The sequence below is a fragment of the Cetorhinus maximus genome, chromosome 1, assembly GCF_964194155.1.
Source record: "Cetorhinus maximus chromosome 1, sCetMax3.hap1.1, whole genome shotgun sequence".
Taxonomy (NCBI): Eukaryota; Metazoa; Chordata; class Chondrichthyes; order Lamniformes; family Cetorhinidae; genus Cetorhinus; species Cetorhinus maximus.
In genome coordinates this window covers 143,019,527-143,039,465 of record NC_135879.1, presented here as the reverse complement: position 1 = coordinate 143,039,465, position 19,939 = coordinate 143,019,527, and the positions used below count along the sequence as shown (strand labels likewise).

Here is a 19,939-nt window from a genome sequence, read left to right as displayed (position 1 = left end):
GCTGGGACTGCTAGAGCTGCCGGCCAATCAGATTGGCTGGCAGATCAAGGGTGGGAATCCTTCTGCTGAGGGGTGGAAGTCCCACTCTTAGCTTGTTTAGGCTCCCTGCAGCGCGTTATCATTGTGGTATGATTTTTTTTAAAAAGTCATTTGGTTTGCAATCGACTTTTGGATTGGAGGGGTGAGCGTTATGCACCCCCATAAAATCCAGCCACTTGTGCCTTTCTCACAGCTTACTTTCCTGCCTAGCTTTATATGATCAAATATGGATACATTACACTCAATTCCTTCATTAAAGTTATTAACACAGATTACAAATAACAGGCCTCAGTACTTATCCTTGTAGCACACAATTAGTAACAGCTTGACACCTGTTTAGTATGATACATTTTTTTGAATTTTAATATACATTTCTCATTCTTATTCTCAGTTACTAAGTGCCCAAATTTCTCTCAATTGCATCTAACCCCTTAGAATATCTTGCTTTCCTTTGAATTTAATATCCAATAACTTCAACATTCTATTTATAATATCTTCAGCCAATATTTATTCACTTGAATGTGCTGGGACCTAGGACTAATCCTGGGGAAGTGGGAGCTCTTAGTATTCACTGCTACCCATCTATTAACTATCTTCTTCTTTAGAGCTTTCAAGTGTCAGCTTGGCTCACTGGTAGCTCGTTCACCTCCTGAGTCAGAAGCTTGTGGATTCAGGACCCACTGCAGCACATAATCTAGGCTGATACTGCAGTGCAGTATTGAGGGAGTGCTGCATTGTCGGAGGTGCCATCACTCAGGTGAGATGTAAAAGATCCCATGGCTCTATTTGAAAAAGAGCAGGGGTATTCTCCAGGCATTCTGGCCAAAATATATCCCTCAACCAACATCGCCAAAGCAGATTAACTGGTCATTTGGGGGACTTTGCAGTACACAAATTGACTGCCGCATTTGCCTACATAAAGTCAACAATTCCACTTTAAAATAAATCTATTAACTTTGAGCACTTGGGGACACCCTGAGGATAAGAGAAGTGCCATGTGAATGCAACAACTTACATTTTTCTCTTTATTTCCCCTCTCACTTTTGTCTCCTTCCCTCCTCTTGCTTTGAAGTTGTTGATATCTTGCTGAAGTGCATCTCCTCAGGTACCTTGCACTACCTCACCTAAATTGCCAATATTCATTCATGAGCCTTGCTGGTGAAGTCTTGGTATTCATTACGAAGGCTATTTGATCATAGGCAGAGGGAGCGGAAGAAGATGACCGTTCAGCCAAACCTGAATCTGTCCTTATTAAATGTGCAATCACATGCATTTCGATCAAGGGTTTCTGAGTAATGATCAGAGCCTTCGCTGATGTGATTCGCACAGCAAATGTCCCAACTCTCTTACAAATGGTTTCTGAGTGAGGGCCCTGATCATTGTTTAAGAGACCCCTGTTGGGAGTGCATATTGTTGCATGAGAACATGGCTGAGAGCACCTAATTCTGTGGTCTGGAGATGAAAAGTGGGATTGGCTTTATCTGTGCGGCTCTGCTATTTACGGCTTCCTTTAGTTAAACCTCAGTTTTCATGTCAGTCGTATATTCTGTGAGGTGCCTTGCAAATGTTTTCTGAAAGTTAAGGTGGACAGTAATTGCCATCTTGCTCTCGTCCACCAACTTTGCATCTTGTAAATACGGGCAAGTTCTCTTTCATTCTATCAGATAGTTGTAGATTTGGATCTGGTTGTCTGTCCAACTTGTACTAGCTTTCATCACTTAAGTCAGGTATTCTTGGTGTCAGTTAAAAAATCCCTATTTAGATATGGTCAGTATGTTTTCAATGAAAGTGGATCAAAAAGTAAATTTATGCAAATACAATATAACCAATTTATTGGAGTTCTTTGAAGGAGTAACATGCGCTGTGGATGAAGGGGAGCCTGTAGACATGCTGTACTTAGATTTCCAGAAGGCATTTGGTAAGAGGCCACATCAAAGGCTATTGAGGAAAATAGAAAGTGCATGGTGTAGGGAGTAACAAATTAGCATGGATAGAAGATTGGCTGGGAAAAAACAGAGTATGCATAGATGGGTCTTTGATTGGCAGGATGTGACGAATGGAGTCCTGCAGGGGTCTGTGCTGGGGTCTCAACTTTTTGCAATTTATATCAATGACACAAATGAAGGAGTGAAGGCATGGTAGATAAATTTGTAGATGACACAGAGAAAGGTAGGAAAGTGGATTGTGAAGAGGACATAAGAAGGTTGCAGATGGATATAGATAGGTTGAGTGAGTGGGCAAAACTCTGGCACATAGAATATAATGTTAGAAAATGTGAAGTTGTTTACTTTGGCAGGAAGAATAAAAAAGCAAGAGTATTACTCAAAAGGAGAATGACTGCAGAGTTCTGAGATGCAGAGGGATCTAGGTGTTCTAGTGCATGAGTCACCAAAAGTTAGTATGCAGGTACAGCTAGTAATTAAGATTAATGGAACGCTATCCTTTATTACGAGAAGAATTGAACATAAAGGTAAGGATGTTATGCTTCAGTTGTACAGGGCATTGGTGAGACCACATCTTGAATATTGTGTGCAGTTTTAGTCTCCTTATTTAAGGAGGATGTAAATGAATTGGAGGTGGTCCAGAGGAGGTTTACTGGATTGATATCTGGAATGAGCAGGTTGTCTAATGAGGGAAGGCTAGACAGAGACTGAGCGTGTTCCTACTGGAGTTTAGATGAGTGAGGGGTGACTTGGTTGAAGTGTACAAGATCCTGAACGGTATTGACAAGGTGGACGTGGAAAGGATGTTTCCTCTTGTGAGTGAGTCCGGAACTAGGCACTGTTTTAAAATTAGGAGGTCACCCTTTTAGGACAGAGGTGAGGAAAAATTTTTCTGAGGGTTGTGCGACTTTGGAATTCTCCGTATCAGAAGGCGGTAGAGGCGGTGTCATTGAATATTTTTAAAGTGGAGGTAGATAGATTCTTGTTAGGCAAGGGAATCAAAGCTTATCAGGGCTAGATGGGAATGTGGAATTCGAAACACAAACAGATCAGCCATGATCTTATTGAATGGTGGAGCCGGCTCTAGGAGCCGAATGGCCTACTTCTGCTCTTATTTTGTACGTTCGTATAAGCAACTTTGTCTCCTAGAGAACAAATCCCTGAGTAAACTTGAAAATTGATGAAGATTACTAGTCTTAATCATATTCTACATATAACCTGCTGAATCTTGCTCTCTAATTTTGCATTAGAAAACATACACATTGGACAAGGTACCTAGAGAATAACTGGTGCCCTATGGAATTGTACCCCAGCAAGGTATCGATGCCTGGAGAAATCCAGGGAGTTTGTGGGTTATGATGTTGAATAACTTCCACTTTTGCAAAGACTTCATTAGAATTGAACCATTAGTCTGTTCCTGTGCGGCAGCACCTAATAGTTCATCAAATCTGTGCTGTTGATTTTCCTTCACATTGCTACTGAGACTAATCCCACTCTCCTATTTGGTCTTCATGCCCTTTTGCATTTTGTGTTGGAGAATTCCACATTCTAACCACCCTCCTTTTTATTTTTTGTGATTATTGCTAATTTGAGCCCTTCCATTACCATCTTGCTGACCAACAGAAACAACTTGCCATTATACATCTTACATACGAACATATGAATTAGGAGCAGGAGTGGGCCACTCAGCCCTTCGAGCCTACTCCGCCATTTAATAAGATCATGGCTGATCTGATGTAACCTCAACTCCACATTCCCACCTACCCACTATATAACCTTTCACCCCCTTGCTTATCAAGAATCTATCTAGCTCTGCCTTAAAAATATTTAAAAACTCTGCTTCCACTGCCTTTGAGGAAGAGTTCCAAAGAGACTGAACCCTCAGAGAAAAATTTGTTTCCCCATCTCTGTCTTAAATGGGCGACCCCTTTATTTTCAAACAGTGACCCCTAGTTCTAGATACTCCCACAAGAGGAAACATCCTCTTCACATCCACCTTGTCAATACCCATCAGGATCTTATATGTTTCAATCAAGTCACCTCTCTCTCTTCTAAACTGCAGCAGATACAAGCCTAGCCTGTCTAACATTTCCTCATAACACAACCCACCCATTCCAGGTATTAGACCAGCAAACCTTCTCTGAACTGCTTCCAACGCATTTATGTCCTTCTTTAAATAAGGATACCAATACTGTACACAGTACTCCAGATGTGGTCTCACCAATGCCCTATATAACTGAAGCATAACCTCCCTACTTTTACATTCAATTCCCCTCGCAATAAACAGTAACATTCTACTAGCTTTCCTAATTACGTGCTGTTCCACTAATTTTTTGTGATTCATGCACCAGGATACCTAGATCTCTCTGCAGCTCAGAGGTCTGCAATCTCACCATTTAGGTAATATGCTTTTATATTTTTCCTGCCAAAATGGACAATTTCACATTTTCCCACATTATACCCCATTTGCCAGGTCTTTGCCCACTCACTTAACATTCTGTATCCCTTTGTAGCCTCCTTCACAACTTACTTTCCTACCTATCTTTGCATCATCAGCAAATTTAGCAACCATACCTTCAGTCCCTTCATCCAAGTCATTTATATAAATTATAAAAAGTTGAGGCCCTGGCATTGATCCCTGTTCCACACCACTAGTAACATTTTGCCAATCTTAAAATTACCCTTTTATGCCTACCCTCTGTTTCTTGTTAGTTAGCCAATCTTTTATCCATGCCAATATGTTAACCCTTGCACCATAAGCTTTTATTTTTCACAATAACCTTTGATACCGCACTTTATCAAATGCCTTCTGGAACTCTAAGTACAGTACATCCACTGGTTCCCCTTTATCCACAGCACATGCTACTTCTTCAAAGAACTCCAATAAATTGGTTAAATTTGATTTCCCTTTCACAAAATCATGTTGATTCTGCCTGATTACTGTGAATTTTTCCAAGTGCCCTCCTACAATAAGGGCTAACCTACTAGCTGCTTTTTCTGTTCCATTGGAACAAAACCCTTTGTCAAATCTTTGTTCATAACTATAACGCTCTAATCCCTGGTCCCATCCTAGTGAATATATGCTTCTGCTTTTCCAAAGTTTTAATATCCTTTTACATAACAGTATGCTCACACCACATGCAACACACCTTACTGCAGCCTCAGGTCTTAGATAAGTTCAGCGTTATAAAGTAAGGTCCCTTTTATCTTGGCACATTTACTTTTCTAACCAAGTTTGTCCTCAATTTTGTTTTCCATTTTGTTTTTGTAGTAAACCTGATTTTATTGTGATTACCTTTTCTCCAAATGTTTTCCTATTCTTAGGTCACCTCTGACTCCAATTCATTACCCAGAACCTGGTCTACTTGCACTTCTTCCCTTTTTGGAGTATTAACTTATTGAATAAGATGATGATCCTGAACACTTTTCAAAAACCCTCCCTTTTCATTACAAATATTTTCTACGCCTATCTATTTTTGAATAATTTATATCTCCTACAATTGTAACTCAATTGTTTATATATGCCCTTTTAATATGTTCACAGATTTCATTCTTAGTTCCATTTCCGCTCTTTGACATCTCTAATATAGTAGTGTGACTGATCCCTTGTTATTATTTAGTTGAATTCAGAGAAATTCTGTTTGGCTCACTTCTCTGTTAAATCCTTATGCACTAGTGCTACGGCATTGGCTACAATTAATATCACTACTAGCCTCTCTTTTTTTCTTCTTTCTTATCTCTTCTAAAGAGGTCTTGTGGTGCAGTGGGTAGTATCCCTGCCTCTGAGCCAATAGCTCCAGGTTCGAGGCCACAGAAAGTGCATTCAAAATGCGGCCAAACAGGCCTGCAAATCCTTCCAACATGCCTATGGCAGTCATTAAGAGTAGCAGAGACTTCTAGTCAGCCATGCTTGATAAAGCTTCTGACTTCAGGCTAGCGACCTGTTCCAAGAGAAACTAGCTATGAAAAACAGACATAAGCGTGTGGTTTGTCTGTCTCATGCAACTCTAGATGTGGGAAATTCTTCTTAGTCTATCTCTTCTAGGTTTTATATCCACGAATATTTAATTACCAATCTTGACCCCCAACTGCAATTCATGCATGAGTGTTACAATTTTCTTCTTAAATCAGTTACTCTAGTTCCCCAATCTTGTTTCTTAAACTCTGCATTAATATTGATAAGCCTAGTCTGCTGCTAGAAGGGTAATGAGATGAGACTCCTGATTTTCAATCTTGCCTTGTGTTGATTCAGCTCCAAAAATAGGGCAATTAGGTCATTTACATAAAGCATGCTGGCACCTGTGTAACCTATGGTAATCCTTGGGCATCTGCCCTGTGTTGAGGTAGGAAGGAATGCAAGTGGATGAGTGCCTTGAGTATTGAAACATTAGCTTCCTGTTCCTTCAGGAAGTAAGAAAGGTGGATCATTATAGCTGAAGATTTAAAGCAAAACAAATATGCTGGCAGTTTCTTAATGGCAATTAACTGCTAATAAACTGGCATGAGCTCTAACTTGCATATTTGGATCGTGCAGGAGTAGATTCCCCTGGTTGCAGAAAAGTTGATGGTGGTAGGAGAAGACATAATCCTGCAATCCTGCCACTTTCAATGACATTAGGATGGAAGGGACTGGGGGTAACCAGCTTTCACCCCTGCCCATCAGAATTTTTAAAGAATGGATAGAAATGGCTGGAGATTTCAGTGGAATGGGCTCCTGCTCCAAATTCTTCCCCTGTTGTTCCCCCCCCCGCCCCTTCACCATGCATTCACTGAATTTTACTAGACTGATCAGGGAATGTGTAGAAAACTGATTTAAAACATTAAAGGGTATGTGGGAGAGTGTGAAGAACATATTGTGGAAGGACTTTTTGCATAAGGACTGTGGGAACATTTTGTTATGCTGAAATTAGATTGAAGATCAAATGGTTGCAGGATAGAAACTGCAAAGTTTGGGGAGCTAACATGATTTGTAACAAGCTCCAGAATAGAGTGAATTATGTTTTAGCCAATTGTGGATTTTACAGGGGCCCAAATCTGAGTACAGCTATGTGTTTGGTTGGCATGCAAAATATTGGTCTGAGATGATCAAAAAGTAATTTACAATTTTAAAGTAATGTGAAGCTGAGTTCTACCATTAAGTAATGATTGGCCAATACTGATAATTTGGAGGAAGTAATTGGAAATGTCCACTTGCAGAAATTCTCATGGTTAATGCAATGTATTATTTGATCTTATTTATTTGAATTTTTATCTGGTTATATTTATAATTCTAAATTTACTAAACAAAACTCTATTTCTTTTACAGAAAATTGATGCTCAAGCTATTGAAGAGTTCTATGGCCTGACTTCGGACATTTCAAAAAACTCAGAGTCTGGATATATTTTATTTTATCAATCAAGAGAGTAAATTGTAAAGTACTGGCCTGAATAATCAGGTAGATGAATAGTTAGTTAGCCCAAAAGTGCTCAGGCCATTGCCAACTGATGATTAGGACATATATTGTACTTTCAGGGCCGTTTTTAAAAGGCATCAGAACAGGAATTACGATCAAACTCCAGGCATTTGTAGGCTCCTGGCAAATGTGTGATCTTATGATAGAGTTCTGTAGGTCGGAGTAGCTTTGGCAAGGGAATATCCAGTCGAAATACTAACAAAAGTAATGCAAGTACGCATGCAAGGCTGAATAAGCCTTTTCCTAATACATGACAGTAAACCAATAGATATGGTATTGTTCCAGATTTTGCTCACTGAGGTGCATTTTACTTTACTGAATACAAATATGTGTTTATTTCACTAATATCAGACCTTGAGGCAATTTGTTTTCCCTCTTCCCCAGCCTCCTCTAAAACTATGATGAAGTGGAAATTTGCCTGATCTAAAATGACTGCTAATTCATTGCATTACGGAGCAGAATTGATTGTACTCTGGTTGATGTGTTTTTCTCCCAATGAAAATGTAAATGCAAATATAATTGCATACTGCTTCATAATGTGATTTGATTTTTCATGTTAAAGCCCTTTAAAGGCAGACTGGTACATAGCGGGGATATGTCACAGAAAATGAATCTTGATTAGTTTGATTTATTTAGTTTTTTCAGCAGTTAAATGGTTACATTTTCTGTCTTTTGCTTGTGTAATAAGGTCCCGTCTACTGAAAGATCAAGATAGCAGGATCAAATCGTGGACATGCATTATTTTATCCTAAAGTGCAGTGAAATCAGTTTCAAGCTAAATTTGAACTTCATGAGCAGTCACTGTTAAATGCTGCAGAACCCTATTTGGCTGTATTTAATTGTTTAGGTTTATATTCTATAGATGTCTTCCCATTATAGCTGAATAGTGCTAAAGGATCATGTTGATCTTTGCCAATAATCAATATGGCTTTTTGGGATGTTATCTAGTGTTTTGTTTTAATCATATCATATTTATGGGAATACAATAAATGTATAGATGGTATAGTATGGTATTACGCCAGAGATTTGAGAATTACAGTATCTTATCTTTGGCAAAGTGAGTAAACATGTTGGATGGCATATATAACTTTTAAAAGGAACAAAAAATATTAAACAAAAATGCTTAGTCACAAAACTGAAGCCAAATTCTGTACACATTCAGTTGCAAACATTGATGGGTGCTTGATACACTAGGTCAGTTTTAAAGTACATATTAATCTCTTATAATATTTAAATTATGGCTCAGATCAGATTGATGGATTTGGTTTATACTGTACTAATCAATTTGTCATCTAACAATTAACACTTTGTTTGCAAATTTGAGGCTCATCTGTCTTTGGATATTTTTAACCTTATAAAATATTTACTATTCTCTTATTTACTTTGTTTCTAAGTTAACATTCCTAATTGTAATCCGTAGCCTACATCAGATTGATCTGGTATAAAAGTATTTTGTCTTGCTCACAAGAAATCTTAAGTTTTGAAAGCAAACTGTTATATCTTCTTCCTGTCTTCTCCCCCTCTAAAAATTGTCTTGATTTTGGTTACTTATGTTATTCTTATAAATTAATTTACTTACTCTTAACGATGAACCTCCAAAGTAAGGACTAACATTTTTTAAAAGCAACATTCAAGGAAACTTAGTGGAAAGGAAAAGTCCAACAGATTCTTCCTTTGTTCATCTTTTACATGCAGAGAAGTGGAGTGCAGTGCAACAGCTGAAAGGCACCTAGGGACAATGTCCATTAACAATCTCTCTACGGCTTCTTTGTGCAACCTGTGCTTGTAAACTCATTTTGTTTATTCACCTTGGTTGCATGTTTTAAATTGTGCAATTATCGTCTTTACGGAAATTCTGGCAAATGTTGATTTCAGTTAAGTTTATAGGGAATCTTGTTATTGCTGAAAATTTTCTGTGATCAAATTGTCCTTTTCATGCGGGTTCCTACTTTTAAGATCTATTTTGTACATTAGGTTTTTATGACTGACATCTGTACCACTTGCTTATATTGCCTAGTAATGTTGTACTATTCCTATAGTGCCAGTTTAAAACAAAATGGTCTGTTCGACTGTCTTGATTTGCTGAGGGGAAAAAAATCCATGGAGATTAAAATTAGCTCTCTTGATCCTCCGTGCAGAGAGATACAGTCGTTATGTCAGCTTGCTAATGCAAGTCCCTGTACATGTAGGAATATGTGATCAGCTGAAAATTTGTTGCCCCTGGAACCTACCTAAAGGATTCCTTGAAGCTGTTTCCTTAGGTTTAAATGTTTTTCTGACTGCATTGCAGGATTTTTATCAATTACCAAGACAATGTCTCTTCCAGCACTCGTGTAGATATGACAAGTTCCTTGCTAACACTGGCCAAGACTCCTGGACCGTTTGCTGTATGAATTAACCAAAGCTGGTTGGATCTATCCATAGTTCTTAGCCTTAAATCAGATGGGGCAGACCTTTAGCAAGTAAAATGATAAAAGAGCATTTGTGCTATTTATACTCATTGTGTCCTAGTCTCAGTTTCTCTTGCTTTGGAACTCCCACACCCTTGCAGCTGGGCCTTGGTCATGAAGAGTTTTGACTTTTAGCAGAGATTCTATCATGAGTTTGGTGAATTTTTTTAAGTTTAACTGTGTCTCCCTGTTTCATCTGTTAGGATTTCGACAAAGATAATCTGGCACAGCTGAGATCAATTTGTCTTGGTCCCTTTTAAGCCTCATAACTGCCTAATTTAAGAATACTTTCTCTGGATTCAGTTGTCATTAACTTCCCTTTAGCTTACCATATTTAGACTAAATATGAGAACAGCCAATAACAGACTGCATATGGTGGCCCTCAGATGAACATTGTCTCATGAGGTGGTTGGGTGATAGAAATCATCTTGTGTCTGTGCCTTTCATTTCAGATGCCCCTCCCTTTTCCTGTTCCCAAAGATTCAAGAAAGTCACTTATTGGGATTCACATTGTTCATTCAAGGAAATTTTGTGTAGAAATGTATTTCTGGACCCAGGAAACTTCAGTTCTATTTCGAAGAAGATCCCTATCCTCTCTGGATTTATGAATAATGAACTCCCTCATCCTAAAGGAAATGTTCAAGAAGCGATCACAAATGCTCTGATATTCCAGATATATCGGTCAACCAGAAATTAGCAAGTGGTTTAAAATCGTCTTTAGGCACATGTATTAAATGGATGTTAGTTAGATAATAATACCATAACCTCTTTCCCATTCCCAACACAGTCCCTCACCCCAACAAAGATTGTTGATCTCACTGAATTAGGGCATAAAATGGAATTTGAAACAACCACAGACTGAAAACTGTGAAATGAAAATTATGCATGAAAACAAGATCAAACTATGTACCATGTAAAGAATAAAAGAGCTAGCAACAAGTCAATATGAGCCTGGAAAAATGCCAGTGTAGTGACACTGAGCAAGGCAAAAACTTGCTTTCCAATTTTATTCAACAATTTTGCAATTATAACTAGTCACGATTATCTTTGTTCAATATGTTTCAAGGAAGATGCTTATACGATTAACTTTGCATTGTGAAATAATGCTGCTGTTGAGATTAGGAAATGTATCTCTTCAATCTATTCCAGCATTGGGTTTGATCACATCTGATCTATATTTCAACTGTCTTTTTACATTTGCCTTGATACCCTTATCCAACAAAAAAGTTACTGCTCTCTGTCTTGAAAATTTTGATTAATCTAGCACCCATAGCCTTTTTGGTGGTTGTGAGGCTGGGGGAAGGCAGGATTGGAGAGCTCCTGACTTCCATCTTCCGTTGTGTGAAAAAGTGCTTCCTGATTTCACTTCAGAATGAATGATCTAACTCTAATTCTAAGATTATGCCTCCTTGCTCTGGATTCCCTCACTGGAAGTAATAGTTTTACCTATCTATCTAGTCAAATTCCTTTATTGTTTTATAATCTTGATTTTGATAATCCTTCAATCTTTGAATCTCAAGGAGATTTATGTCCTCATAGTTGAACCCTTTAAGCTCTGTGAATCTACAATGCACTTGTCACTCTGGGCTGCATTTTACATGCCCATGCCAAGCGTGTTTTTGGTGTGGAGGCACGTAGAATAGGGCGGGTGTTTATCCCCTTATGGTGGGTGGGGTTGGGCAGGCGGTGAAATTAGCAGCCTGCTGCCATACTTAAATAGATAATCAAGGGTTAATTAGGCTTGTTACAAAGTCAATTGACCCTAATAATACAAGGCCCACGCCATAAAACATTTGGTGTGGGCAGTCGGGCGGGAGTGGGCAGCCCAATTTTTAAAAAAAAAATAATTTCTTCAAACGGCAGGAAGGGGGAGGTGTTTTGCCTTCAGGGACTGCCCTTTGCAGATCGGGGAGGCAGCTCCCGCTACGATGGAATCCACCCCTTTCTTCCTTCTCACTTGCAGCCTTAAAGCCTCCCTGCCCAAGACTCCAGACGTACCCGTTTCTGGGGATCCATTGCTCTTTGTTCTTCCTGGTTGTAGTCCCGGCAGCACCCACTAACACGCGCTTGGAGCTAGCAGTCAGCTCTCGAGGGCGGGAAATCCTCCTCAGTGAGGGGTGGAAATCCCACTCGACCATTGTTTAGTCCACCCGCAGCACTTTATGGTTGCGGGCGGGCTGCGTGGAGCCTGCCCTCTCTCTCTCCCCCCTGCCCCCACCCCTCCCCATAATATTCAGCCCTCTGTCTCTGATAGATTCCAGTAACTTGCTCACAGCAGATGTTAAACCTACAGGTTTGTACTTGCATGGATTTTCCCACCCTCCTTTACTGGAATTATATTTGTAATTTTCCAATCAAAAGGCACAATTTCTGTATCTAGAGAGTTTTGGAAAATTGTGACTGGTGCATCTGAAATTTCTCTTTTCAATATCCTGAGCTACAACGTTCTGAAACCAATGGTTTCTATCTTGAGCCCAATTGTTTTCTCCATCACCATTATTAAAAAAATCTTAGATTAAATCCACTGAGTTTCTCCCCTTGATTTATTTTCAGTTTGCCTTGCTCAGTTTGTATTTTGACCTCTTCCTCCACTGTGTAACAGATATAAAGTACAAATTTTAACAAGTAGGCCATTTCCATATTGTTCATTATAGTCTTCCCTGCATCTATCTTATTAATAGGCCCATATTTCCCTTTACCACTCTTTTTCTTTTTGTATATTAACAAAAATATTTACAGCTGCCTTTGACATTCCATGCAAGTGTTTTTTCATATTCTCTTTCTCCCATCTTTTTATCCTCTTGTTGATTTTTATAGCTGTGTGGTGTTTTGGGTGTTGTATAAGGCTGTACAGTATCCAGAAGCTAATCTATAATCTATTAGAAGGAACTGTTATTGACATTCTGTTACTGACACCATAACTGTTGAGCACAACCTTTTAATGTTCAGCTGATCTCCTAGTGCAGTAAGTTGCTTTCCTTTTATATCAAGAAGTGGTGGTGTTAAGCACGGCATTCTTAAATATCTTTTCACCTCCTCACTGCATGTCTCGCCTGCAGTACAGTGCAGAAATTGTTCTTGGGCCTTCCTATTCTGAGCATCATTTAACCATTCCAGTTCTTGTACATTGGAATGTACTGTTTCTGATGCAGCACCAGATGTGATATAACATATCTGAGCCTACTTTAGGATGCAGCTCCTGAAAGGCTATGCTATCCTCTGTGGTATTGTCTCAAAACTTTAAAGTCAAGAATAGAAAAGGTTTATTCATAGGTGTCAGGATCACAATGACAGCCATTTTAGGTGTGACTTTTTAGTTATCCTGTGAGTTGCTACTTAGTAGCTCTGCTTCAACAACTGTGGAGAATTGACATAGTTAATGTTGACATCTCATGCAAGAGGACAGAGATTTAGAACGCAAACATGCCTGCTTATTTAAGTAATAATCCCATGGCACTTGAAAAGTGGGAGTTCTCTCAATAACATGGCCAACATATTTTCCCTCAACCAATACCATAAAAACAAGTGTCAGTTCATCTCTTTGCTAACTGTGGAATGTTGTAGGTACACAGAAAATCTGCTGTTTAGTTTAAGTAAGCTTAGTGCCCTCTATTACTATGGTGTGCTATAATTTTTCCAAGTATTTTTAATCAGATTCATTACTGAGCACAATAGTTGTCACATTAGTAAAAGTCACTGAGTAATCATTTTTCCAACAACTAGTGTTCTTCGATTTTAATTCTATATTGGGTAAGCTTATGCGATATATGTAAATCATTTCAAATATTTGTGTTCTCAGATTTAAGACTGCGGCCGGGATTTTCCAGTCCTGCCCGTAGCAATTCTCGCCACGGCGGGCCCGGAAAATTTGGAGAGCAGCCTGTTGACTTTGAGGGGGATCAGAAAATCCCTCCCTGCTTCATTCTTCAGCACACTATTGGTGAACTTAGCCTTGGTTGAAGCACCATGCCTTGAGATGCAAGAAAAGTCAGTTATAATACTGTGATTCTGATTTTCCATGGAGTTCCCCCGATCTCATGCTTCAATTTCAGGAGATCAGAGGAAGTCCTGAAGAAATGGCCACAATCAGCAATGATGCTATTTCAGTGGGGATTCAGCCAAGCTTACAGCAAGAGATCAGGAGACTGTGTGTACAAATTCAACGCCCATAGCTTTTTAATCTCTTGAAAGTTTCACTAACTTACCTCAGGAAATTACTGTTGAAATTGTACCAGTGACAACATAAGATGTTCCATTGAAAGGAGTTATAATTTTGATGTGCACATTGTGATGTGTATTAGGAAAAGGATAGACATTTGCCAGACATGCAATTGCTTCCTGTAGGCACAAAACTTGAGGCAGACTCATGATAAAGTGGAGATCAGCAAATTGGGTTGTAGAATGTATTTCCTCATATACCATTTCCTTGCTGGTGAAAAAAATGAGAATTTGAACCTGTTTTACTTGTGCATTAGTTACATTGTTAGCTAAAATAAGATTTTTGTTTTCTTCACGATATCTGTAAATTAACCAATTGGAATGGCTTGCACACTTTTTTACTAATTGTATTAATTACACAATTCAAACTGACAATTGCACTAGTCTGACACTGAACTGGTACATTTAAGAGTTCATGCCTGTTTATATTTTTCAGTTTTCTCTAAACATTTGTACATGGAGGATAAAAGAATATTAAGCTATGTAGTATATGGCCATCACCTTTGTGTAGTTCTTTCTCCACATACAATGCCCCCTGGATATTGTGTACATATTTGTTATCATTTACATTTACAATCTGTCCTGATGCTGTGTTTAATTGGAATTAAAGGTTGGATCAGGATGAGGTCTTGTAGTGGTTTGGCTGAAATTTCCAAGAAAGATGGCTACACTGGTGCAAAGTTTGTAAAGGAAGAGTGTCTGTTGATGTTTCTACCCAGTTGAACGACTGAGTATTAATTTGTTTTTGTCAATTGAACAATTTCAAAGAATGAAGAAGATTGTATCTATGGTGGATAGTCTAATATTGGGCAATGTATGTCGTGTAAATATTTAGCTATTGTCTGGTGAAGTATACGGAGCACTAAGGATATGCTGAATCCTAAACAATGTTATGAATTCCCTGCCAGCAAATCATTTGCACTATTAACATTTTGTAAAACAAATATTATAAATTGATTATGGCTCTTGCCAAAAGTCTTTCTCAGGTTCAGCTGAAATGTCAGGTAACATTGTGAATAAACAATGGGGTGGGGTGGGAGAAGATGAAATTTTGGCCACATATGGCAATAATGTGTCAATCGATTTATGATTCCATTTCATCAATATGAATAGCAAAATAATCGCAGGACAATACTGTTCACTTCATCTATGTTCAAAATATTTTTGGTCTGTGTAGTCTTTACACTGCAAAATAAGCTAAACTAATTCAAGTAACTTTAAACTAAGGTACTGTATTACAAGTTGAAGAAGGATTTTCAGAAGTTGTTTACTAAAGTTTTGGGTGAATCTACAAATTATTTCTGACCACTGGATCTAGGGAGCATCTAAATTGCCTTTTTGAAACCTTTGTTTATAGCCTGTTGGTGCTTTGTGAATATATATGCAAGGATGTGGGAGGATACTGAGGACTTTGAACCCTAGTTAATTTTAACGTTGGTATCTTGTAATATTTATGCTCCCTACTTATGCAGGCGTGCACATACACACACCCAGGAACACTGTTCAAGACATAGGCCTTGTTTCCCTCATTTGCATGTAACTGACTTGTGCCTGTCTACATATTTACCAAAAAATGGGCGCGAAAGGAGACAAAAAGCCTAGGCCCTAGGCTACTACCTTCAAAGGCAATTTTGAAATGGTTGAAATTTGTACCTATATCTTCTGACCTACCTGTACTGGGGAAATGTGTGCTTATGTTTCAAATTATTTTGGTTATGATCAAAATCTTGCCGGTTTTAAAATAACATTTGATTTATTGTACATTCCAGCTACTGATTAATTACTAGACCTCACTGAATCAATCACATAAGTTTTGCACTCATCACTCATATTAGGCCTTCTTTGCGAGGGCACTGGTAAACAGTGATTTTCAGCTCTTTATACATCCATTGCCTTCCCTTTAATAAAAAGGTTTGTTTGACAATTAAATTGTTTGTTTTGAATTATGAGAAATAAGGAAGCAATTCAACTCATTTATCCTTCCATCTTCCATACTTATAACTTTTCTGCCAGCATTTCACCTTTGAGATATTTGGGTTTAAGTACATTGTTGTGTTCAGCTGTTTGTGCCCGAATACAGTTAAGGTTTGATCTGAACAGTGTATGTTTTCTTTTGAATTCCCTTTTTAAAGTGTGGGCTGTTTTGCAATTTATTGTATCTCTTTCGCTGTTGGAACATTATGATGTAACTCAAAGGTTGTCATTTGTAAAAATGGGCTAGTGCAATTTGTGAATGAAACAAGGCAAGGTGCACTTAGAGAGAACAAAGTGCTCAAATTCAGTGCTGTCAGTCCAAGTAACTCAGCGTTTTTTATCTGCACCCCTACTAGCAATAATCTAGAATTCTATATGTGGTGCCACTACTTGTATAATTGCCTTCCAGTCAACACACATTGCAGTTTTTAAACTGTGTACACCTTTTGAGTGCTGAAAAGGATGCTGACTTTAAAAAAAATGATCAAGTTGGCCATTTACTGTATGGCCAACTTTAATGTATACACATTTTAATCAATCTATAATACTGCTGACATTGTTGCAATAACAAACTAAATGTCACAATGTAAATTTGACTTTTTTATTGGCTGGTCAATGATGATGCCTATTAGCTTTAAAATATGTAACATAAAAGAGCTGAGGTTAATTCAGTATGATTTTTATTAGCACATCCCTGTACGTGGCATTCAGTGCACACTTTAGATACCCTTTTATGTCCTAGTTTGCACTCCTTGATACAAATAAATGCTGCAAAAGTCAATGTTTTCACGGTACTATTTGTCTCCGCTTCGTTAAATACATTTTTCTGCATTGCCATAACCTTTAAATTGAAGATATCAGCACAGAATTTCTCTTTGGCCAGATGTAATAATCTTGAAAAACATTTTTGTTCGAAAGTAATCAGTTTGTTTAGCAGTTTCAGTGTAGTGTGATTCTGTACATTTCTTCCATGGTACTATAAGCAGCAGAAATCAGCTACTGGCATAAATGAAAATGTACGTGTTAGGAAAGATGCAAATGTCCTTTTCATATTGGGAGGATTAAATGTACACCAAGATCTACTTCGAGACTCTTTTAGCTGCTGTAAGAATTAATTTCAAAGTTGGAGATTTAAAAGGTGCCAAAATTATATTTCAGTGGCTCTGTCCTAGAAAGGAATATTTTCATCGTAGCCCGAAGTGCTTATGACGGCAGTGAAAAGCAAGATATCCAACGTGGATTTGACATTGTAATCTGCATTAGTGAAATTAGACAACATGCTCAGATTTACATAAGCTTTGTTGGATACACTTAAATCTATTATAGTCCTCAGATCACTTTGGAAAAGCTAATGAACATATACTTCAATAAACAGTTAAATTGGAATTCAAAGTGCCACATAGTACCAACAGATAAATTATGCATTCAAGATAATTTCACACATATAAGGGCAACAATATTATAATACTGGTCAACAAAATGAATAATTTCTCATATCCTTTTTTTTTTGTTTCATTGTGTCTTATCAGTATTGAAATTTAATTGAATTAATGTGTATCAATGGAAAGCAGATTAAATGTAAAACTTCCAAGATGTCAGCATTTGGCTTGCAAGCCTGAACAGTTTGGGGGGAGGTGGGGGAATAATTTGTTAAATAGTAGCATATCGATGTATGTACACCCACAGTGCACTTTGATTTAAAATGTAATGTGCCCATTAAATGGGGATGGTAAGAGTGGATGCATACAGAACTTGTATTTTGTTCAATAAAATCCAACATTAAACTAGAATGAGTTATTTGTTCTAGATCCCACTATGAAATGTCACAACCACTATCTAAATTAAACTTTATCATTTAAGCAATTCATCAAGCAATTAGCAGAAAGTTGTGCAAAATTGTATATTTAATATAATTCCGTGAATGTGGGAGGTACTAGCAAGGCTGGCATTATTTGACTGCCCTGAGAAGATGGTGTGCTGGAGCTTATATAATGAAGATTCTTCCATAGCGCTGTTAAGTAGAGAGTTCCTTAATTTGATCCAATAACAATGAAGTAACGGCGATATATGTCAAAATCAGGATGGTGTGCAACTTGGTGTTTCAGTACACGTGCAGCACTTGTCTTTCTGAATGGTGGAGGTCAGTGGTTTGGGAGGTATAAACCTCTATACTGCCCAATTCTCCTTGTGCTTAAATTCCAGTACAAAATCTAAATACCAATTGTTCTCCTGTTGCATTATGGATTAAAGGCAAAAAATCTTCCTGTAATTTGTTGTTACCCCCCCTCCCCCTACACACCATTCTTTGCTCTCTCTTAGTTTCCCTCTGTATGATTCATGCTTTGACTCTTTCTACAACAATTTCTCACTTGCTCTTCCTAAAAATAGCAAAAGTTGAGTGCAAGTGTGGTTTATTAGCACAGATTAAAGTGAGATTAAAATGGGAATTTGTACGGATTAAGAGGGAGGAATTGCCAGTTAGAACAATGAATCAGCAATGGGAAATATTTAAACAGGAGATGGAAAGGGTACCAATAAATTCCAGTAAGGAAATAAATGGAGAATATGAAGTAAATAATTAACTGCTGTTTTCACATTGAATAATAGTCAGTGGAAGTTATGGGCCAAATAGCCGTGTTGTGTACCGTACCATCTATGATACTATGGTACTAAAGAAATTGCTCTTAATATAAAAAGTAAAGGACCTATCTTTTGCCATCATTCTGAATGAAGCAAGGAAAGGATTTTGGAGGGTCTAGACTATAATTCTCAAAAATTCTAGGGCTTGACTAGATGTGAGTCCCTTCTTCAAAAGGCAACAGAGCTTTGCTATAAAATTTGAGGTCAAAATTACTAAACTTGGGGTCATTCAGCACTGATTTCTAAAAGACTGGTATCATTTGATCAAGCATGTTGATTTCTTTTTGAATGGTTAACAGGATAGCTGAAAGGGATGCTGTTAATTTGGCATTATGGATTTTTGAAAGCACATGGTAAAAGTAATGCATAGATTTATGGGGAATATTATTGCTAGATGACTGGAAAGTAGAAAGCAAAGTCTAAAAGGAGATTTCTTAGAATCAAATTTGTGCCAAGTAATCCTCTAAAATTGGGCTGCTCCTTTACTTTTTTTTTGCCTAAATGATCAGGACTTGTGAACTAAGAACAATATTGAACCTTGCTGATGATACAAGAAATGTGAAAGACTGCAGGAGTACATAGATGAGCGAGCAGGATGAGCATATAGGTGTCAGAAGTAGTTCAATGGAGAAGTTGTGAATTATTACATTTTGGAAGTAATAGGAAAAGAAATTACACATTAAATCATAAGATTTTATAGAGTTAAACAACAGCAGGACCTTGTACAGATACACAGATAGCAGTGAAGGTAAAGGTAGCAGTACATAGGCTCAAAAATGAATCCTTGACTTTATTGTTATATCTAGAAGCATTATTCAAAAGCGAGGAGGTAATATTGAGTTTGTGCTGACAGGCTGTAGTTTAAGTGTTGGGGTGAGTTTTATGGAACCTGTAAGAATGGGAATCTTGGCATTCAGGGTGACTGAATTAGGCAGGAGCCGAAATTTTGATTTCCTGACAGTGGGTTGAGATGCAGAGATTAAGTCAGTGGCATGTTTGTGGTGTATTAGGCCTCATGCTGTCCTGTGGCAGGTTCCCATTTGTAATACATTTGCATGCCATGAATACTCATTTGTGTGAAACATTGTTTAAATTATATGCTACCCTCAGGATAAAGTCATGAGAATCTCGTGGCACCTGATTCATGTTTGTTTAAATGTCACGTGCAAAGGTTGGCTTTGTGCAGTTGTGGAACTCATAGGCCTGAATTTTTTGGGTTGCA

General features: G+C 37.9%; 1 protein-coding gene across 5 annotated transcripts in view; it reads left to right on the top strand.

The window, feature by feature from the left end:
* The window catches only part of usp46 (ubiquitin specific peptidase 46), an 87,417-nt gene extending 75,349 nt beyond the window's left edge, over window positions 1-12,068 (top strand). For 4 of the 5 annotated variants that reach the window (XM_078547815.1, XM_078547808.1, XM_078547822.1 and 1 more), the window contains one exon: window positions 7,288-12,068. In XM_078547815.1, coding sequence (XP_078403941.1) covers window positions 7,288-7,389 — 102 coding nt within the window. In that variant the 3' untranslated portion in view covers window positions 7,390-12,068. Of the gene's footprint in view, window positions 1-644; window positions 797-7,287 lie in introns of all 5 variants that reach the window. The other variant, XR_013577420.1, reaches the window with a different exon arrangement.
* Window positions 12,069-19,939: the final 7,871 nt, after the last annotated feature.